Source organism: Diabrotica undecimpunctata, chromosome 8 (genome assembly GCF_040954645.1).
Source record: "Diabrotica undecimpunctata isolate CICGRU chromosome 8, icDiaUnde3, whole genome shotgun sequence".
NCBI classification, from domain to species: domain Eukaryota; kingdom Metazoa; phylum Arthropoda; class Insecta; order Coleoptera; family Chrysomelidae; genus Diabrotica; species Diabrotica undecimpunctata.
This window is the reverse complement of record NC_092810.1, coordinates 43188600-43212920: the sequence shown is the minus strand read 5'-3', so window position 1 is coordinate 43212920 and position 24321 is coordinate 43188600. Positions and strand designations below refer to the sequence as shown.

Sequence of the window (24321 nt, the reverse complement as noted above, 5' to 3'; positions counted from 1 at the left end):
TTGGGTGGGACAGGGGTGAGAAATCGAAGGCGCAACCCATAATTTGAACCCCCATGCTTTGTTTATCGATAAGAATTGGCGGCATAGCTTCTAAAGTTATTATTACATATTGTAGTATTGATTTATATGTGTTTAATGCTGGGTAAAATGACCAATTAACAATGTCCCATGGGCTTGTAATCTATTAATTACCTTTATAATTTCACTGCTTTTCCTATAAGACTGTCTAGTCAGGATTGGATATTCACGAATCTCGTGTTTTTCTCTGCTTGGTGACTTTTTTTTACATGGCAGTAAAAAAACTACAGGTTCTTATGGTACCATCTTCGTAGTAATAGTAAATAATAATGAGTCACAGGTAAGAAAAACTTACCACTCAAGTGGGTAAGTTTTTCTTGACCAAACATTTTTGTACGGCATTAATAAACTTGGGTAGGTAATAGGAAAATAATGATTTGCGACCTAATGCTGTACAAAAATATTGGTACCAGGAGCATGGAAAATTTTTTATTCTCGGAAAAATTTTTTTCCCATTTTCGGTAATTTGACAAAGCAAGGCATTCATACACAAACTTTCGAATCGGTATATAGATTAATTTTTTGCAACGCCGTACATTTTGGTCGGGACAGGGGTGAGAAATCTAAGGCGCAGCCCATAATTTGAACCCCCATGCTTTGTTTACCGATAAGAATTGGCGGCGTAGCTTCTAAACAACATAGCTTCTAAAACAACGTAAGCTTGAGTACCTCGGCCACGTGATGCGGAACGAAGAAAAATATCGAATTCTTCAACTCGTTATGCAGGGTAAAGTATTTGGCAGAAGAGGACCGGGACGCCGTCGTATCTCGTGGTTGAAAAATCTCCGACAATGGTTTGGGATGACCTCAGCGGAGCTGTTTCGCAGAGCAGTCAACAAAACCATGATAGCCTTGATGATCGCCAACATCCGGACCGGATAAGGCACTGAAGAAGAAGAAGAAGCTTCTAAAGTTATTATTACATATTGTAGTATTGATTTATATGTGATTAATGCTGGGTAAAATGACCATTTTAAATCTATTGATTACCTTTATAATTTTACTGCTTTTCCTATAAGACTGTCTAGTCAGGATTGGATATTCACGAATCTCGTGTTTTTCTCTGCTTGGTGACTTTTTTTACGTGGCAGTAAAAGAACTACAGGTTCTTATGGTACCATCTTCGTAGTAATAGTAAATAATCAATTTCGTCTTGTTCTACTCACGTATGCTCTATGTTTCAAGTGTAAGTTTTTTAAATATTTAACATCGTTATTCTCTAGGCCCTTTGAAATATACGTCAGTATATCCACATTTTAGGAGATCCATTGTACTGACTTTCATGGGCCAAGCTTGTACTCTATCCAATAACACAATACACGTAGTATTTAAGAAATCCAAGCTTGGTTATTATTCTAATGTGTCTGTCGCTTAACAAAGTCTTCATTTTGACGAGAGTTACATTTCTATCCTTGTACTTAGTTCTGGGTCTACGTCCAACTTTTCTTTTCGCTTATTCTATTGACTTCTCGCAGATAGGTTGTAAACAGTCACATCTAGTGAAGCGGGGCTCCTTCTTTCAAGCAAAACTGACATATGGCCAGTCAGAACTTTTTGTTGAAGCAGTATGTAATAATATTGGAATAAACACCTGTGATCTAAGAATTATTAGCAATCTTTGCTGGAACCAAACATCGTTTATCCGTACAGAGGCAGGAGAATCCGGTGATATCAAAATCAAACGTGGAGTCCTAGAGGAATATATACTATCACCCTTGCTGTTTAACATATACTTTGAGGAAATCTTTCAAGAAGCAGTAGAGGATGTTGACGCCGGGATTCGAATTAACGGTGGTATTCGCTGAAGCCCTCCAGGAGTTAACGAATAGAATCACAAAAGTGAGTCAGAGATATGGACTTTCACTAAACTTAAGAAATATTCAGTGATGAGAAATAAGGATAAGAATAAAATGTATACATCAGACAGAATACATTAATAAACTGTTCAAAGGCAATAGAACAGAACACATGGAGATAGAAGCAGAAGAGGATATAGTTTTAAAGACATTATAAGGCATTAAAAAACAGCAAAAATGGTAAAGCAGTAAGTCCAGACTAAATCCCTATAGAAACCTTAAAATGTATAAATGATGAAACCTTAGACATTATAGTAGACTTATTTAACTCAGTATACAAAACAAGACGCATACCGAAACAATGGTTACTCTCCACCTTTGGTGCTATCCCTAAAAATATAAACGCTAAATATTGCAGTGAATACAGAACAATATCACTAATAAGTCACATTCTCAAATTTCGTAGTTACGAACAATGCAGTATAGAGAAGAATAGGTAAAGAGAAGGAAGTTGAACTTACAATTATAGAAAGAAAGCTACAATATATCGAACATGTAATGCGGGGCGAGAAGTATGGCATCCTGCGACTCATAATGCAAGGAAAGATAGATGGCAGAAGAAGCATCAGAAGAAAACGAATTTCATGGCTTAAGAACCTATGAGAATCGTTTGAATGCAGCTCAAAACAACTATTTAGAGCTACTACCTCAAAAATTAAGATAGCTATGATGATTGCCAACATCCGTAGCGGAGATGGCACCTGAAGAAGAAGAACCGAAATAAAAGCCCGGATAGAAATAGCAAGAAATGCGTTTGTAAAAATGAAAACAATTCTCTGCAACAAAGACCTTAGATTAGAACTGAAAGTAAGAGCACTGAGATGCTACGTGTTTTCGATACTGCAATATGGACTTGAAAGCTGGACATTAAAGCAAGAACACATAAATAAGTTACAGTCCTTTGAAATGTGGTGTTACAGTAGGATGCTTAGAATAGCATGGGCACAGAAGAAAACTAACACGGAAGTATTGCGAGAAATGGACAAAGAATGCGAAATAATAAAGACAATAAAAATAAGAAAGTTACAATATCTGGGACACGTAATGAGGGGACAGCGATATGAACTGCTAAGGCTGATAATACAGGGAAGAGAGGAAGGAGTATAAGAAGAAGGAGAGTGTCATGGTTGAAGAATTTAATTGATTGGTTTAAATGCAGTTCTATAGAACTCTTCAGAGCAGCAGTAGATAGAGTAAAGATAGTGATGATGATATCCAACTTACTATGGGGAGACGTCACTTAAAGTAGAAGAAAAACACTTGACTCAATTACTGTACTTCAACAGTTGAATTTATAAGTTAAAGATATTCGCAGTTTTTATTTTAGATTTAAAAAAAAATCTCTGGAATGGTGATATGATGATAAAATGTAAGATGTTGATACAATAATCTAACCATAGAAAGTATTTAACAAATTGACTATAATTATAGAATATTATATTAGGAATATAGAATATAAAATAGAAAACATAGAATAGAATATTATATATATATAAATATATATATATATATATATATATATATATATATATATATATTTTTATATATATAATATTCTATAAACATATATATATATATATATATATATATATATATATATATATATATATATAATGAATAAAGGTCATGAGTTCGTAGGCTCGATTTACCATAATAAAACGTAATAGACTATTATACAGTTCTTATAAACAAAGCCTTATTGAGTTCAATTATTTGAAATTTGAAATTCCACAAATATTACACTACGGTCGAACGATTAAAGACTATACACAAATATATACAATACAGTAAAATGAAATTTTATATAACTAAAATATTGTATGTATTGACAAAAATATTTTACTACGTTTAATAAAAAATCATACAGACAGCACAATTTAAGATTTAATATTAACATTTTACTATGTGATCGATCCTTTTTCTTTTATATTAGCTTTGGAAAAATGGATAGTAAATGAAGAGTTGTCGTTGTTAATATAAATGTTCCCAAGACAAGCTCGAGGTCCCACTGATTGGTGGGTGTATCGTTCGCAGCTTGCCATCCGTGAGGAATTAGTTTAGATATATATATATATATATATATATATATATATATATATATATATTAGTTAGTAATATTATTATCAAAATATTAGTCTTTCAGAAAGACGTGCTTTTAAAGAATTTTATAACAACCCTGAAATTGTCATCCTTCCGGTCAACAAAGGTAATGCCATCGTCATTCTCAATCTTTTAATTATTTTGACAAAATGTTCAGACTACTCAATGCCATAGAATACAAATGCACGAGAAACGATCCCACTATCCATCTAAAAAAAAGACCAAATCCATCATAAATAAGTCCACTTTACCTCCAGACATAAAAAACCACTTATATCCAGGTAAAAATTATTCCGAATTCCAAGAATATATGGCCAAAATCCATAAGCCCAATATCCCCCTAAGAACCGTCGTCAATGTATACAACTGCCCCACTCAGAATTTTTCATCTTGCCCTATCCTTACAACCATTAGCCGAAAACGCCTCGTCTGTGTTAAATTTTTTTTCAATTTCATTGATCTTCTGCAAACATTTCTATTTCATGCTCAGATATACTTGTTAGTTTTGACATTCTTTCTTTCCTCACCAATATTCCTATTAATGAAACCATTATCATATTGGACCCTAAACATCAACTCCTCCAAGACACATTATCTCTTATAAAACATTGCATGTCAAATACATACTTTTCATTCCAAAATAATTTCTATTGTCAAATCAAAGGTGCCCCAATGGGATCCTCCCTCTTTCCCATAATAGCTGATATCTACATGGAACATTTCGAAACAACATCCCTGTCCTCATCAAATCTCAAACCCATCTACTGGCTAAGGTACGTTTATGACACCTTTGGAATTTGGCTCCATGGTAAAGACATCTCATATTGTTTCGACATCAAGAGCTACCTGACATAAAGCTCACACACGAGACATAAAGAAACATTTAAAAACCTTGAAATCGCAATCAATCGAGACCGAATACTCTCACCCTTTCACAATTGAACAAATAGATATCGCCCTTAAATACATTTCCCTGAGTAAAGCTTCAGCTCGAAATTCATAGTCAATGGTGGGAAATACACAAAAATCTGGCTATCACATTTCTTCAAAAACATAATCCAGACCGGCAGAGTCCAACACTCAAAAGTCATAGCAATACTAAAACCGGGTAAACCAGCTGACCACCCAAAAAGCTATCGACCAATTGCTCTACTGCCTATAATGTATAAACTACTCGATAGACTAATTTTTAACAATCCTCGAAGCTATACCAATTGAACAAGCAGGTTTTAGACCAAATCGAGTTTGCGCAGACCAGGTGTTCTCTCTCTGTACTTACATAGAAGCCTGCTTTCAAAGAAAACTAAAGAGTTCTGCTACGTTCAGAGATCTGTTAGCAGCTTTCGACACTGTCTGGCGAGAAGGAATGATTTATAAACTCTTATGCACTATTCCTTGCAAATTTACCGCTAGATTAATAGAAAATATGCTCACCAATAGAGTATTTAAAGTAACTGTAGGATCCGAAATAAGCACTCACAGAAAGACTCGGTACTCACACCACTGCTTTTTAGCCTTTACATCGCAGACATGCCGACAACAATATCAACCAAGTTTGGCTATGCTGACGACTGGGCTTTATTAACCCAAACAAAGTCACTAAAAGAAGCTGAAGAGATTCCTACGGAAGACCTAAAGGTTATGGATAATTACTTTCAAAAATGGAGACTTCGCCCCAATGCCTCCAAGGCCGAAGTAACCTGCTTCCCCATAAACAACAATCTGGCATCAAGAACCCTTAACGTTCACTTTGATAACACACGACTCAACCACAATAAACACCCAAAATATCTAGAGGTGGCCTTGGACAGAACGTTAAGCTTTAGAGAACATTTAAGTACAGTTGCTGAGAAGCCAAAAACCAGAAATGTTATCATTCAAAAGCTCTGCGGCACAACATGGGGGGCATCGGCATCCACACTCAGGTCTTCTGGCTATCTCTTGTTTATTCCGTAGCTGAATACTGCGCGCCAATATGGATAAATAAATATCAATGCGTTAATAAAAAAACTGATATTGATAAACTAAGCAATATCTATAATTACATTCTATCTTACGAAAATTAATACTATAATTTTCCAATATTAGATTTTCTGACTATAAATATTAGAATTTCAAAAAATTTAAATATTCATATTTGGCGCCACTTTGTACGTAACCATAATAACAATCAAGAGCTAGTTATCAACAACAAAAAATATAATAAACAGAAACGAGTGTCTTTCTGACATAAATCAAACAATCAATGTCAAAATGAATTTTTACAAAATTAAATTAAATTGGAATATTGTACTTACATAACTGTATAATTTTTAAAATAAGTTAAGTTTTAATGTTTTGCAAATTTGAAAATTTAATGGATTAACCTCATGTTGTAAGTTTTTTTTTTTACTAGTTTTATACAATGCTATTTAGTTCTAATTTCGTTGTATTTACTGTTACCATATTTTAGCATATCCTGAAGAAGCAAATAAATTTTGCGAAAGCTTGATTAAAGAACAAAGAGTTTTACTTTCCTGCCCTATTAATGACTGCAACCTCAAAATAAAACTTTATATTATATATATATATATATATATATATATATATATATATATATATACATATAGATATACAAAAAATACTGGATATTAGTGACTGTCGATATAATAAACTGTGTTGTTTGCATATATATATATATATATATATATATATATATATATATATATATATATTTATATATATATATATATATATATATATATATATATATATATATATATATTAAATATAATATTTATACTATACTATATATAAACTCTTTTTTTATGCTCTAGCTTTTTTCTGTATGGTTAGTTTGGTTAGTTTGATAGTTGTAAGTTAATATAGTAGGTCTATAAAACCGACATATTCCAGACTTATACATCCATTTACTGGGCTGTATTATGATTAATAAATACTTACCGTCTTCAGATATAGCGTAGGCAACGCCGATAAATGCCGAATCTCCAATAGAAAACGGCGATATCCTCGTGGCCCCGTAGCGGATGTCCTGCAAGTTATCAAAATGCCTGCCGTGCCACTTGTACAGGCGAGAAATAGAAGAAGTAGAAACGGCTGAGCTCCCCATAAATCCGACAAGCGACATAAATACGTTCGTGTTGTCCTCCCTAAGGATAAATTCAATTAGTTCTCATAATGGAGAGACGTGGAAATGGAGAGTTGTGAAGCAACTCACATTCTCCAGATGGCGCTCTTGGCAATATCTAAGAGTACACTATGAAAACGTCACCGGACATATAAAAAACTCTGGAGTCTACACATTTTAAAGAGTTTATTGGGTAACTTTCGACGGTAGTTTCTATGGTAGCTTGCTCAAGTGAATTATTTTGAACATTTGAGGGGTAAATCGAATAATTCTAATATAAGTTGTACCTATAACTATATGGTAGAAATATACATTTGGTGGGTCCTAAATATTTAACATAGATGTGTTCAAGCATTTTGTGAATAAGTTATAGTTAAAAAGTATGTGTTCATCCAAGTGCAGTTTAGAGGTAGAGGTTGGGGCGTGGACTGTAGAAAAAAAATATAAGAATATAAAAGGACTAGACGGAAATCAGAACTCGTCGATAATCGTATCGATCTACGATTCGCTAGTAAAATTACATTGTTTCAAGTCTTTCAACTCTCGGAACTCCAAAAGATATTGTTGCCATCTTTGACTAGAAAAGATACAGACATAGAGTCGTTCAGACATAATCCTACGGATGATAGCCTCGCACCATTACTCGCTCAATAAGTGCGTCAACCAAATGCCCTTACCTGCTTCTCCTCTCGTACTGAACAGCATTACTATCGCAACGAAAAATCAACAGTAGGGTAAAACTCACGACGCTCTAAACCCAGCTCACATTCTCTGTCTATGCCATACGTATACTAAACATCAGGATCAAACCAGTTTTTGCCTTTTGCTCTACGCGAGGTTTCTGTTCTAGCTGAGTTAGCTCTAGGACATTTGCGTGATTCTTTGGGAGATATACTGTCCCAGTGTTCTCGAATTGAATCAGGCTGGAGGTAAGTTTACGCTCGAAACGAAGCACACGAACGCTAACTGGGTATTTGAAAGGCAAGACTTATCGGAGCCACAAAAGCAACGAACGGCACAATACAAAGAAACGTGACACAGAAACAACAGTCGCCTTTTCGTGAGCAAACGATGCATACCGAGTAAGTAAAGAAACAATCAAAGTAGTGATATTGTACCGGCGAGGTTGCCATCTCCTACATACGCTACATCTCTTATATCTACTTCATGTCAGACTGGCTTTATGCCTTTTTTGTAGATTTGGCAAGTATTCTTCCTTTTTAGTCACTATGAATTTTCTCTTCATTGCACATCTTGTTTATGAGTGAATCCATCTGTGTTGCTAAACTTTATTTCACGTTAAGAACGGAACGTTTGAATTTCACTACTAAGTCGTTCACTATTACTACACCAAATGCATTTCTTATTACTTGTTCCATTGCGGCGGTCTTAAACTTTGTGTTTTGTGAGGCAATATATCTTTTGACTTGATTCCATGCCTTTTCAATTGGATTCAACTCACAATGGTATGGAGGTAGTCTCAGAATGGCAACAATTTTTTCTTTGCTCATCGTCGATTTTATATTTTATATATTCTTCTTTGAATGTGTTTGTGACTTCCATAATCTCTAATTTTAAATAATCTTCTTCAAAAAATATATTTTGCTTCAGCGACCATGTCTTAATTTGATCTTTATTAAACGCTTGTGTCAAAATCACTTCTTCTCTCCTCGAATGGTACGAGTCGTTGTCTATCACCACAACAGTTTTCTCTGGAAGATTAGGAAGCCGCTTTTCCTTAAACCATCGTTCAAATATGGGACCATCCATGTTATCATGATAGTCCGCTGATTTTTTCTTTAGCTAAAAACCAAAATGGTCCATAAATCGAGGGTCTCGTTGTGTCGGCTATTTTAGGCCTGTTGGCGACTCCTAAACAAACGCATCCCTGGCTGAAGTCACTGAGCTCAATTAGCAATAAACTGTGAAGCCAGAATAACTACTAAACAACCACAAAGCCTTGTTATCATTATGGGTACGAGGTACGAAGATAATTAGTTTGTAATGACCATGATTTTAATGGCATGTTGTATTCTGACTGAAAAACAATTAACCTGTCGTTAATATAATTAAAATAAAATTATCTTTTGTAAATAATATTTATTTAATTAAAATCATTTTTCCTACTGTTTATCTTTTGTGTTCGATGGGCACTTCTGGTCAGTTACATTAGAAAACGTTCATTTTAATTCTTTTCGGTAAAAAAAAATAAAAATATAACCCTGACTCGTGCTTGTGTTCGTCGTGGCATCGGCGCGCTTCTATCGTCCATAAAAATTACGTAGCCCTATCTATTCAACGTTTCATTCTTAACGTGAAACGCTGGAGGAAAGATTGTTGTTTCCCGGCATTTTGTTTCTTTGCGTCATTACCATCACAATTATAATACGAGACATGAATATTGTTTTATCTTGGACAAAAATAGGCTTGAAATCTCATAGAAACATTTTACTAGCGTGAGTGTTGTTATTTTGAATAACCTCCCTAAAAATATAGTATTCGATCACACTCGAGAACGTAAGGAAGATGCAGAATGAAAAATAAGTTGAAAGGTGAAGAAAAGAACTGAAACTGCATTATCCCGGACATAATGAAAAGTACAAGAGAGGGCAGACGGAGTGCGAAAAGAACGTGGAGGAATGATATGATTGCAGCTCAAAACATGTATCTGGAACAACTAATTCCAAAGTTCGATTGGCTACAAAGATTAGTCAACCTTCGTAACGTAGTCTTGTTTGGAATATTACTGCATTACTATAGTTATATTCTTGTCTATCCAATAGAGTATTTATTACAGTTTTTTTCTCTCGATTTAACTTGGAGTTTATTGTTAGATCAAGCACCATCGTGTCATAATAATATCGTATATTATTAATAAAAGTATCACTTTTGTAGATTTTTCACATGTCATAATAGTTCGGAATACATTTTTAAAAGTGTACCGCTCTTTTGTATGTTTTATGTACAACAGGAACAGCAGACGAAGTGAAGGGGTGAAAAACGAACTGGGATAGCGTCATCACTCATGTTTCAGGAGCTGGTGAATTGCTGTTTATATGTTTTTCGTCCGGCGCAGTTATAGAGTGGTAATGGAATGGACGGGCACGTGTAGGAGTCGTTTGCTTTCTCTTATAATTACATTTATGGTGACTTATCGCTTTTAGTTCGGTTTTATTGTTCTGTTTCCGTTTGCAGGCGTTCAATCAAATGGCAGGAAGACAAGAATTGTCTTCGTAAAATACTTTATTGAATTAGGGAGCAATATACCAAAGAGTATTATTTTATGTAACACTTTTAGCTACACCTGGGACTGCTATTTTGTTGTCATATTACAATAAATTGTTCTTTTGTAGGAAACAGAGTTTATTGACAAACACACTGAATAATACTGAATCAAAAAATAATAGTGATCGAAATTATGGACGATATAAAAGAATATTATAGAAACTATTGTGAATTTGAATAAATGTTGTCTAGAAAGCAAGCGGGAAAGACAAATTATGAAATCACTGACTTAGAAAACCAAAAGGTATGTTTTCTTTTTCCGTATTCTTTGTCTGAGCTATGTTCATCTTTATACCAACCGTCTTTATTTTTTACCAGAGAGCAGACGAACTCTGGTGGAGTATAAGGAAGTCCACTACCTTTTGCCTGACAATCATCATCATCATCAACCTGTATGCGTCCACTGCTGGTCATAGGTCTCCCTCAGCTCTTTCCATCTGTTTCTGTCTTTTGTGGCTTGCATCTAGTTCCGTCTGTGCAGTCCGTCTAGTTGGTGGGCGTCATCTGCTCTGTATTGCTTATTGCCTTGGTCTCCACTCTAAAATACGTTTTGTCCATCGGTTGTCTGATAATCTGATAGTAAATGTTAATGTTTACGCTCCATAAGTGAGTACAGGAAACAACATTGGTCAAAGATTTTTCTTGTAAGGCATATGGATAGACCCGATTTAAATACATAGTTTAATTTACCAAACGCTGCCCAGGCTAATCCTATGCGACGTGGGAGCTCACATGTCTGGTTATCTCTGCCCAATCGAATTTCATAACCTAGGTACTTATACGATGTAGTCTGCACAATATCCCTTCCATCAACAGCAATATTTCGTTTTAGCACAAGATTAGTCATTATTTGCGTCTTGTTCATATTAATCTTTAGTCCGACCTCCAAGGAAGCTTGATATAATTTTTCAAACATTATTATTGCATCATCCATATGATCGACTATAAGGATGATGTCATCTGCAAATCTCAAATGACTGAGCTTCTCTCCATTTATGTTAATACCATGCTCGTTCAGATGTGCCTTCTTACAAGTATGTTCTAAAAGCATCGTGAATAGCTTTGGAGAAACTGTGTCTTCTTGCCGTACTCCTCGCTGTATACAGAATTTATTGGATTATTGTTCAGATAGTCTTACGATATCTGTGGCATTTCGGTAGATATATTTAATTATGTTAGTGTAACGATGATCTATTCAGCATTCTTTCAATGCTTTTAACATTTTCTGATGGCTTATGGTATGCCTGACAGAAAGACAAATTGACCAAAAGGAAGGAAAAGAAAAAGAGACACGGAAGAGAACTAAATCAAATTAGGTTTGGTTTAGTCAGAGAACAAAAAGTATGGTAATCTACAAACTAAACGTAAATGGCAAAATAATTAATCATGAAGAATAATGCAAAAGCATTCAGAACAAATCAGTAAAAAGGTCACAATATAACTTTTTGTAATCTTGCCTTGGATTTCCTACAGTTTGGTGGGCACTAAACGACTAAAGAAGTATGGAATGACCGATAAGCAGGTATTCGATAACTGAAAAAGCGAGGCAACAAAAAAAATGAATTTTCTTACCATATGGTGACATCTGTATAACCAGCTCCTTGTAACTGCTGAATTCGGTGCAGATCTTCGTTTAAGTCGAACTGATATATGTTTGTAGCCTGATTAGCTCCACGTGAATTCTCAGCCACTATTATTAATGTTGTGTTTCCCAAATTGAACGTAGCTACCCTTTCTCCATTGTGGATTTTAACTTCCTTAATGGAGGTAACGGTGCCATTCTAAAATAAAGATAATTTGTGAGACAAAAACAAAAAAATTATAATTATGTCATTAATGGCGATTTTGGACGTAATAAGATAAGTATTGTTATGTCAACACACTCGCTACGCTACTGATCCCCATTCTAACAGCGATGTGTCAACACCACCGAAAGTTCAAAGTAGCTACCTCTCTAGTCTAAACGATTTCACACTGTTTTACTTATGCGATGCGAACAGTAGAGTAGGTGTTCAAGATTACCAAATAACTGTGCTCTGATGATACGAGACGTCCGCTGAGAGACTTTGATGGAATTTCAGAATAACGAGTCAAACATATTTAAGGGATAAAAAATTCAAGAGAGTTAGTCTAATAAACATATTTGTAGGGTGAAGTAAATAAAATGTTATGAATTAATTGTGTTTTTAGTATTAGTGTTAAAATACTGTAAATAAAAAATAAATTTTTTATCACAGTATGCGGAAGAATATTAATTATAAATAAGTGAAAATTGAACAGCATTTTCTAAAACATCGACAACTTATGTTCTTGGTATAATAAACTTTCATTGTAGCCATAACTCTATTCTTTTGTTTATCACCAAATATAACAAATTACACAGTGGTACACTATTTTATCTAGTCTTGGTCCTAATATTTCTTCATATATAAGAGGAGTGCTTGTCACTGTGTGCTAGATCCGGACTCTATGAGGCTTGCGTCAAGTGAATCTTGTTTCTCCTCTCGAACAACATTACACCCAATATGTAATGGTGTCTCTAGAATCTTAATTGAGCACAAGATACCAGCTGTTTTTATCACGCAGAGAAGCGTCTTTAACACGTATTTCACAATGAAATTGTTCAAAAAAACTGATAAAATACTGACAAAAAGGTATGAACATTTTTAAAAAACAATTTATCTTCAAAACCATGTCATTATAAGCAAAAAACATAACCAACTATTCGTAAGAATAAAAATAGTGATAAAAAAATAAATAAATCTATTACCTGATATCTCATAATTCTCATAACATCTGAGATTAAATTGGTGGTCTCCAAAGATACTAGATACCATTGAGAGTTCTGCTGGAAAAACCTTATATCTTTCGAAGGCAATAATGATATATTTGTAAACGGCAACAGTTCTGAAAATATTGATTAGTGTTAGATATTTATTAAAGTATTCATTTTATTTAGCGATTTCGTAAAAACATATGACAGGGAAAAATGGGTGAATTCATCGTTATCCATTTTTATAATGCTTATTTAAAACTAAGATCTTTGTTGCGTCAAAATGTATGACAACAAATTATGCTATATTAAAAAATATTTCACGGGAAAGAACCGTAATTAACATGAACTAAAATTAAAATAAAATAATTAATCGCAATGAACACTTGTAGATATTAGGTAAAATTTTAAAATAGTAGGATATATTTATTTAAATATATAAATTTTTATAATATTTTTAAATCTGTTCCTACTAATTATGCAATCGAAATACATACATAACCGAATGCATTGTAACCATTTACACAACAGTTTTTATATACTGGTAGTTTTTTGTGGAATGTCTTATCTTTGGAAACCCTTTATGCAAAGGTGAGATACACATAAATATTTGTTTTAAAAGCATATAAATTTAGTCTAACATCAGCTTGAGTTTCTGAAGGATTTTTTATTTTTCTGCTATTGTAGAATGACATTTTTAGGTGGTATATTATGACGATTAGTACTGGTCTTCAGAAAGACGTTAAACAAGGCTAGCCATATCAATCAATCAGTCAATCATCAATCTATATCTATCATTTCATTAAAGGTGGTGATTAAACCATTAATCCGTGTAAAGAAATAGTTCTATTACGATTTTTTGAAGGCTGTATATAATATGTTTTTTTATAATTCCATATTGAAGTTCATAAAATTGGTATTGTGTTGATCAAATGTTTATTTTTTGCAGAAATGACGAAGATATCATCAGACCAACTAAAATCCAACCTAGAGATACAACTGTCGGAGCTAGAAATCTTAGAATCTCTCCTGTATAACCCCGGAGAACTTAAAGTCGAAGATGTCTGTACTTTATCCGACATAAGAGACTACGTGAATGACAAAACAACCATTTCGCCACCATATCTCGACCTTACTGTCAATATCATTCAAGATAACGCAAAGTTTGAGCTTTGTATCACCCTTCCTCATGAATACCCCAACGTAGAACCCGAATTATTCGTGAGAAATCACAAATTCGACCGGCACCAACATGTTAAAATTAACAAAGACTTGTGCGACTTTATGGCTTGTCAAGAAAAAGGAGAACCTTGTATATTTTCTGCGATCTCTTGGATAAAGGACAACGCTGAAGAGTATATTCAGGTGGAACAGGAGCAGCCTCAAAAGAAAGATGTCAGGGATGAGAAATTTGTGAGACACTGGATTTATTCACATCACATTTATAGCAAGACGAAGAGGAGGGAGTTGGTGGAGTTGGCGAATCAGCTAGAGTTAACTGGATTTTGTATGCCAGGTAAGCGGGTGTAATTCATCCATTTTAGCATTGTTATACTCACCCTCTTAAGCTTCAGAATCTACCTACTAACGTGATATTTTAATAAGAAAAATAAGTAAATTTCCAGAAGAGCTAGATCACGTTCATGGTCATTAGTTATCATAGATTTATTGGTGAGTCATTAAATTTTAAATGACAATTTCTGGGTTGCTGGGATACAGTTTGTGGTAATATATGTATATATATATATATATATATATATATATATATATATATATATATAAATATATATATATAGGTATATATATATATATATATATATATATATATATATATATATATATAAAATTAAGTTTTATCTTGAGGTTGCAGTCATTAATAGGGCAGGAAAGTGAAACTCTTTGTTCTTTATCAAGCTTTCGCAAAATTTATTTGCTTCTTCAGGATATGCTAAAATATGAATTTGTACAAAATTAAAAAAAAATTAAAATATTGTACTTATATAACTATATAATTTTAATAAGTTAAGTTTTAATGTTTTGTAAATTTGAAAATTTAATGGATTAACCTCATGTTGTAAGTTTTTATACTAGTTTTATACAATGCTATTTAATTCTAATTTCATTGTATTTACTGATACCATATTTTAGCATATCCTGAAGAAGCAAATAAATTTTGCGAAAGCTTGATAAAGAACAAAGAGTTTCAACCTCAATGACTGCAACCTCAAGATAAAACTTTATTTTACATAACACATAACGTGTCTGTCAATAATACCTAACTACTTTTTATATATATATATATATACATATATATATATATATATATATATATATATATATATATATATATATATATATATGTGTGTGTGTGTGTGTGTGTGTGGTTCACTAATATAGTGGAGGGTTTTCAGTCAACAGCTTGGAGAATAAAAGAAAGGATATCAGATCGTTATATTGAAGACGTTTCGTGTATTAAATTTATACAAATCTTCAGTTTCCATAGTAAATTATGAGGTAAAAATCAGGAAAAAAAACCTCATAGTACTATCTCACGTGGTTAGTATTTACTACGTTAAAAACTACCTAACAGTGCACGCTGAACATGACTGTGACTTAGACCAAAATTGGCAAATACTGAACGAAGCACTTCTACACTGTGGTAAACAAGCATGCGGAATAACAAGAAATAACAGAAACAAAAGTGTACAAACTGGTGGAACAATGAAATAAAAGCAGAATTTTATAAGGTTGAAGAAGATAGCTTGAAAAATTATTTAAGGAACGGAACCACATCAAAGTCAAAGATATGGTACTAGCAACGAAACGGAAAAGTTGGGAAGAATTCGGAAACAAAATGGAAGAAGACTACCACTCTAACGAAAAGTTATTCTTTAAAACCCTGAAGAATTTAAGAACCGAAAAGGCTCCACAAACACCAAAGCAAATAAGGGACAAAGAAGGACACTTACTGCATGACAATGACCACATCCTAGATAGATGGAAGCAATATTTCGAGGATCTACTGAATATCCGAAACGATGTAGACATTATCACAGAAGAGCCAGAAGAGGAAGAGCAAGAAGACCAAATTCAAAACGAAATAACTATAGCAGAATCAAAAGAAATCATACAAAAGTTTAAGAAAGGTAAGGCCGCTGGATTTGATAAAATCACAGCAGATATGCTTAAAAACATGGGCGACAAGGGATTTGAACTGCTAACAAAAGTATGTAATAGGGCATGGAGTGAAAGCCAAATACCAAAAGATTGGGAAGTGGGAGTTATTCTACCCATTTTCAAAAACAGAGACAGACGCGAATGTAGTAACTACAGAGGAATAACACTACTGAGCATCCCATCCAAAGTATATGAGAGAATACTAGAAAGACGTCTTTTACAAGAAGTTGATTCTAAAATGGAACAATCACAGAGTGGATTTAGAAAAGGCAGAAGTATCCAAGATCACATTTTTACTATCAAGAAACTAATACAAAACGCACTGAACTCAAGCACTGAGTTATACCAAGCCTTTATAGACTTAGAAAAGGCATTTGATAGTACTCCAAGGAAGGTGATTGACATTTGACCAGGATGTTTAAAAAAGAAAGGTGTGAAAATCAAACTCAGGCAAGCCATTATGAGTATATATAGACATACAAGGAACAGAATCAGAACCGATAATATGGAATCTGAAGAGTTCATAGTAAATGAGGGTCTACGCCAGGGAGGAGTCCTAGGCCCCATACTGTTTAACATTGTCTTAGATGACATAATTAAAGAAACTAGAGCAGAAACATTGAAATTGTATGCCGGACATAGAAATCTAGAAGCAGTGTGAATCTCAGAGTGTGCATACGCAGACGATCTAGTGATATTTGGAATAAATGAAGAAGCACTCAATCAAAATTTACAAGTATGGAACGCTGCACTAATTAAACGAAATTTGAGGATCAATAATGAGAAGACGAAAGTAATGGTATGTGGGAAAAATAGAAAACAAACGAAGATAACACTTAACGGAAATACACTTGAACAAGTCGATACTTACAAATACTTGGGAGTACAAATAGAGAACAGAGGAACTGAAGAAACTGAAATAAGTTCCAGAATAGAAAGTGCTACTCGGATGTACCACGCAATTAAAAGTACGTTTTTGTCAAAAAAAGAAGTATCCCAAAAAGCCAAAGTGACCATATACAAGACGGTGTTTGTGCCGATTTCAACTTTTGGTAGTGAAAGTTGGGCGCTTACTGATAAATTAAAATTATACAGAGCATAGAAATGAAGTTTCTTAGAAGAATAATGGGGTATAACCAGGTTAGACAGGATCAGAAACGAGGCAGTCAGAGGTCAAACCAATTATTAAGAAAATTGAAGGGGTTCAACTGAGATGGTATGGACACGTGGTTAGAATGAATCAAGAAAGACCAGTTAAAAAAGTATATGAAGCCAGAAGACAAATCAAGAGACCAAGGGGCAGGCCAATGAAGACATGGGATGATAATGTAACCTCAATCCTAGAGACACGAGGAATCAGCAAAGAACAAGCAAGAAACCAAGCACAGAATAAGAAGCAATGGAGAAAAATTGTACATGCAACTAACTAAAAACATTACACCCGACACCTTAGGGTAAATGGGTTTAGGATTATATATATATATATATATATATATATATATATATATATATATATATATATATATATATATATATATATATATTTATAGTATAACTCTTACACTTTCATTTGCTATACGTAAAATTACTGTATCTTTATTATTTTCTGGCTAATATTACTGCAAAAAAAAGCTCTCTGGGATATACAAATAGAATAACTTTTAAACTATTTATTAGATCGATCTGAAATTTTGAGAGTTTCTTAAGGACCCAACTTTGGGCGGAATAACAAATGTCAAGGTTGATTTTTACAATAGTTATAAACAAATAATAATATGTAGTTATAAATAAATAAAAATAGTTTTTGCCTCATTTTACAGTTTTTGAAGCAACAAATTAATCTTACAACTTTTTTATGTTTTAAAAGATAAAGTTTTGTTATTTTAACTTAAATATTAAGCTTTTCAATGATAAGTACAAAATAAAAAAAATGGCAAGTTTGTCGCAGTCCAAAGAGAAATCTTATTTCCCCGGTCTAAGTAGTGTTTATAGTTCTAATCAAATATTTATAAAAGAATTAATAATAGTGCTTTTGAAAACATTTATTTAAGCTTAATCACATCTTAGAGGGAATTCGTGGCATGCACCTTGTAATTTGCGAATCTAGTTTTGTTATTTAAATTTGAATAGTTTCTATTGACGTGCTTGTACTGCTACATCAAAGTCTCGCATTGACTTTATTGACCCGGAGCACTTACTTTACCTACTAGCACACCATCGACACTTCGAAATCGCTTTAAAATAAGACTAATTGAGCGACACCCTTCCTAAACTTTGTCAACTTCGTGATTGACAAACTTCACGACGAGTTTGCCGGAGTGCAGAGCTTATCTGGAAGCATTCAACATATATTGGCCGCAGCAACTCATAATATCTGCATTTGGCTAGGAGTTGGTCGCCACGTCGGGTATCAAAGTATTATAAACGGATTTTGAGGTGTATGCTTTGGCTAATTACCAAAGTTGCCGCCGTAACTTTAACTTGGAAGTGTTCCGTTTCTTTCCGGGCCAATCCCGCCTTGTGCGGTAATAGAGTTTGCTCAGCAGAATAGAGTAATTTTACAAAAATCAACATTGATAGAAGCAAAAGGTACACTCAATCTATAATGTACCAAGTATTACACGGCAAATATTGGATATATTTAATATTCCTTTCTGATGAACTCGTTACCAGGAAATTACTCGATATATCTATATTAATTTTATAGGTTAAGTTAGGTTGTGTGAAATTCTTTTTAAATTGGATTATCTCAAGTCAAAAAAGTTTTTACCACTAGAAGCATACTAAAGTTAATAAGATTCTTAAAATGGACTATGTTATGTGTATATACAGTGTGTTACCAGAAATTATACACAATTAGCTGGAAACTTAAATGAAATAAAATGTTCTTCATAAAATACTTATGTAGGATTTGGTTACTGCATCTAAAATTTTTATAGAAATTTTTAATTTTTCGTTTGGAATTTTACAAAATCACGTTTTTTTAGGAAAGCCTGGTATCATTTGTATCGAAGGAGCGGCCGCAGACGTCCAAGAATGCTGGCAGTCCATTAAATCTATGAGCTGGAAAAAAATCTTCTGTAAAGTTGTCGAGGACGATAAAGAAGAAAAAGGTCGCAAATTTTTAAAATTCGACAAATTCGAAGAAGTCGTTTTTCAGAACAATGGAATCAAGTATAATCACATGGATATGGGTGAGCTGCATCATTACCTAGAAGACCATAGTGTCGGTTATATATTTAAAGATATTTTCGGGGTGGAAGCGAGATCGAGTACTAGTTCTTAACTTTGTAAATGTTAAAGTCCCCATTCATTTAACAGTAGTTAAATAAGAATTCTAAGAACCAAAAGGTGAAGAGAAAAATTATTTTTATAAACAGTAATAACTTAAGTACTAGACGTACCGATTAATCTAAAGAAATTGGCAGTCAGAGTGAAGTAATAAAATGTGTTGTGAAGGATGCGCTTCTATAAGCACCTTCGTGTCTTATTCTATCGATTTTTGTACATAAGTCTTCTCTTGTCTATTCCAACTGATATATACCTAATGATTTTGTCATAGTCTTGAATTTCTTATTTGTTTTACGTGCAACATTTACAGTCCCATTGGTTTTTTCGTGACTGTATATAATTGGAATAAATGGCGAAAAAGAAGAAAAGAAAGAAAAAAGCAACTGTATTTAATTATAGTAGTATACAAAAATTAACAATTTACAGTTAACTTTGGTCGACATAAACGGAGTAAATGACAAATGACATTCTCGACAGTTGACAGAAGGTTAAGCAGTCAACCAATGAAAGCCAAGCGCGGACCTAGTGCGTTATTATTACATCACAAGTCAAGTGAATGGGGACTTTTAGTAAAATCGATTGTAATATAAGTGTTTTTTGTAAATGTTTTTATATTCGTTATTGGTCTGTTAAATAGGTTCTGTATTTTTAAGATTTGGATTTTTGTAAATGCAAAAATGCAACTAGATGGTTTGCGTATTTGTTGAAAAATTTCAACGTCAATTCGTGGAGGTATTTGTGATTTCTGGCATACTTTTTTCTATTATAGTCGATTTCTGACTTCCTAATTTGTATCGTTTCTTCTACAAAGAATTTCTTTCTTTGTGTTTTATTTACGTTTTCCAATTACGCTCCTGTTTTCATTCTTAAGATATTTTTACTATTTTTTGTCACTCTTAGGCAATTTTGCACCTTAAGACGTTTCTCTTGATTTGAATTTCTCTTTATAAGTTTTTATTTTTTAATTTTCTTCTTCCTTCCTTATTTCTAATCTCTCTTTATTAATAGCAAGACTGTATATTTATATATATATATATATATATATATATATATATATATATATTGATTCGATTTTTGCTCGACTTGTTCCATCTTCTTTACTTTCTCTCTCATTTTTACTTTTAATGTATATATAGCCATATCCTCTATTGTGCTTTAAGGACTCAGGAGCTTTGCATTTATCTTAGTTATGATAAATTTTGTTACATGACAAACAGTCTTTTTTATAATATTATTTAAGGTTTAAATGCTCTATAGAAATAATAAATAAATAAGGTCCTATATTTTGGTTAATAAATACTTTAAAGAATTGGCACTTGTTTTATTCTTAACGGAGACGGAAAGAAGAGGAAGTCTGTTTTCAGCAGGATACGCTTAAAGCTGTTTGATGGTATGTATAATCCTGTATTTTATTTTAATTTTTGGACGTTTTACGCACTTTTTTAGGATTTTTGTGTTTATTTTTCGGTTCCTGAAAATCTGCCTTGTTTTCTGTTCGTGGGGTTAAACTTATAAAGCTCAGTTAGCTTAGTTAAGCTGAGCTGCGTGCGATCGCTGGCGGTTCAGCAGTACAGGAGTTGTAATTACGCAGTGCACATTCGAGCGGAACCGCGACGTGCAAGCAGCGTGAGCCGGTACGATGCCACGTGAACGCGGCTTGGCAGTCTGTACGAGGCAATCAGCAAATACACATTGACCGCGCGATGAATTTCAACATAGATACAGAACTGTTTACAGATACTGCTGTTAAAAAGCAGCTTGTCATATGGGATACATCAGAAAATTACCATGACTCTCTTTTGTTCTATTATATATATACTTATACACAGTCAACGCAAATCCAACACGTTGCCTGAGATCATCCATGCTGCTTGGGAGGCGTAATGAAACTGAAGCCACCGAGAAACCGCTCAATAAGTATTGATGGGAAATAAACAAGCCAAGCGTACGCATCTTGCTCACAGCGTGTACGCTACTTGCAAAGACGCAAGTATGCATCGAGCCTTGGGGTTCATATTCCATTTCTCCCCAATATGTATTTTGTTTGTAGGCCTTCAACTTAACATTGTATTTAATGTTCGGATTTAGTCCAGTTGTCAAAGATTTGACCCCTAAAAATCATACGAACAAGGGGAGGCGTAATGAAACTGAAGCCACCGAGAAACCGCTCAATAAGTATTGATGGGAAATAAACAAGCCAAGCGTACGCATCTTGCTCACAGCGTGTACGCTACTTGCAAAGACGCAAGTATGCATCGAGCCTTGGGGTTCATATTCCATTTCTCCCCAATATGTATTTTGTTTGTAGGCCTTCAACTTAACATTGTATTTAATGTTCGGATTTAGTCCAGTTGTCAAAGATTTGACCCCTAAAAATCATACGAACAAGCTGAATTTTACCAATAATATCAATTTTGGGACCCCTAAAAAGATGCAAAAAAGTTTACCACTTTAGCCCCCGGGCTTCCTTCTAAAACCCCTCTCGTAGGGGGGTAAAAACGCAAAAAAATCGTTTTGCCAAGAATCTGTACGCCGTAAAAAATGTTTTAAATAAAAAATGTACCTGAAATCATTTTGAACAAAAATGTTTATTAGTACTTTTTGCGTAGAACGAACCATTTTCTCAGAAATAACGCTTGAAGTGACCGGCGATTTTGAATGTCAGTTCCGCACGCCAAATAAATGTTAAATAAAATTTGTATCAACTCGACTGTAAAAAATCGAATCTTTTTTTTATAATAAACGTTTTTGTTCAAAATTATCTTAGCTGCATTTTTTATTTGAAACATTTTTTCTATGGCTTACAGATTCTTGGTAAATCGATTTTTTTCCGTCCCCCCCCCCCACGTGGGGGGTTTTAGGAGAAAGTCCGGGGGTAAGTGGTAAACTTTTTTGCATCTTTTTAGCGTCCTAAAATTGACATTTTCAGAAAAATTTAGCTTTAGTCGGTCGTTTCAGAATGGAATAAAGCCATTTTAATTTCCGAACATAAAAGAACCGTCTATAACTTAAACGCCAGATCCTTTAACTGGAGCGATAGAGCTACAAAGAAAAACGGAGGAATAAGTATCTAGTGAATAACGAAGGCATTATGGTAATTGGGCCCCTCAAACCAACTCACTTTTCAGGAAATACTCTACCAACCCATTTGGCTAGTAGTGGGTAAAAACCTATGACAACAAACAAAGATCCGAATCTTAAACGAAGTATCAGGAGACCACAACCCATACTCATCGGCATAGGCACAAGGAAAGAAGACAACATAGTAATAAGAAAAAGTAAGAAAACAAAGTGGTTAAACTTTAAATGACTAGTGAGTATAGGAATTGAAAATGTTTTGACAATCCACAACAAATAGAGAAAAAAGTCATAGAACTCGAAAATATCATAAAAAAAGCACCATTGAAGAAGAATATGAAATTTAAATGGAAAGATTTGGAGACATTAATTAGGAAATAAAAGAAATCATAAGGGAAAAGAAGAACAAGAAATCAGGAAGACAAAAATAGGGCAAACCGACTGAATCGATAAGTTAAAGAGGCACTAATAGAACATAAACGCCAAAAATGAGGCAATCACGTAAAATAAATGGAGTAACTAGGCCAAAACATGCAAGAAATATGAAGGCTCCAAAGAACATTAGGAAACGATAGAAAAACCATTACCCCTTTACACGAAAAAACGGAATTCTTGACTTTATGGAAGAGAAAGCCGAGGTAATAAGAAAGACTCGTGAGAGAGTTTACCTACACTGAATTATCACCAAGATGAAGATATAGATTTTATCTAAGAATTCGAAGAAACAGAACTAAAAACACTCGAAGAACAAGAAGAAATATTAAATCCCACATCATCTAGAGAAATAAGTGGAAGAAGAAGTTCACCAAGGAAAAAGCACCTTGTCATGCACTGAGGTATCTTCTTGCAAAAGCGATTGTAAATTTAAGAAGCATAACAAATGCAATACTACTCAAGATACAGGCTCTGTCTAAACGGATGGAAGGAAACCCATGTAATCATGATACCGAACCAGAAAAAAACAACACATTTTCTCAAAATTACAGGCCGATTAGCTTACTTAAAGCAGTCAGCAAGATATTAGATCGAGTCATCCAAATCAGACTCCAATCAGAGACAGACAGGCTAGGATTAAACTACAAGCACTCAGACTTACAGACTACATAGGAGCTGGATTTAACAAGCAGTATACAGGAGCAGCCATCTTGAATATAAACAAAGTCTGTAACAGAGTGTAACATCTTTGTCAGATTGACATACAAAATGAGAGATTATGGATACAGTGTGGCCATGACGAGATACATCTTCTCGTACCTAAGCGACCGGAGGTCCAGATAGGAGAAGTTCTGTCTAAACACGGAGCCCCGGAAGCTGAAGTACCACAGGGTACTTATCACCCTTTCTGTATAACATATATACAGCTGACGTGCCAAGAACATCAGGAACGCTACTCAGCCTTTATGCAGCCGACACTGCAATCGCGGCAAAATACAGGAACCTGGTGAAAGCTGTAAGAAATCTACAGACGGCACTGTAGAAAGAAGAATAAGACTATCCAATGGAAAATAGCCACAAGTCACAATAACATGGCAAGACAGACCCATCGAATGACATGA

At 33.9% G+C, this 24321-nt stretch overlaps 2 protein-coding genes across 3 annotated transcripts in view; one reads left to right on the top strand and one right to left on the bottom strand.

Annotated features, from left to right (window-relative positions):
- Positions 1-20988, top strand: part of LOC140447486 (RWD domain-containing protein 2A) — a 409818-nt gene extending 388830 nt beyond the window's left edge. The window contains exons 3-4 of the mRNA XM_072540167.1: positions 14169-14735; positions 19384-20988. Coding sequence (XP_072396268.1) covers positions 14171-14735; positions 19384-19682 — 864 coding nt within the window. The 5' untranslated portion in view covers positions 14169-14170 and the 3' untranslated portion in view covers positions 19683-20988. The remainder of the gene's footprint in view (positions 1-14168; positions 14736-19383) is intronic.
- clos (closca) overlaps positions 1-24321 on the bottom strand; it is a 418696-nt gene that overhangs the window by 379140 nt on the left and 15235 nt on the right. For both annotated transcript variants that reach the window (XM_072540165.1, XM_072540166.1), the window contains exons 3-5: positions 13217-13353; positions 12019-12227; positions 6978-7183 (exon numbers count right to left, since the gene is read on the bottom strand). In XM_072540165.1, the coding sequence (XP_072396266.1) occupies positions 6978-7183; positions 12019-12227; positions 13217-13353 (552 nt within the window). The remainder of the gene's footprint in view (positions 1-6977; positions 7184-12018; positions 12228-13216; positions 13354-24321) is intronic.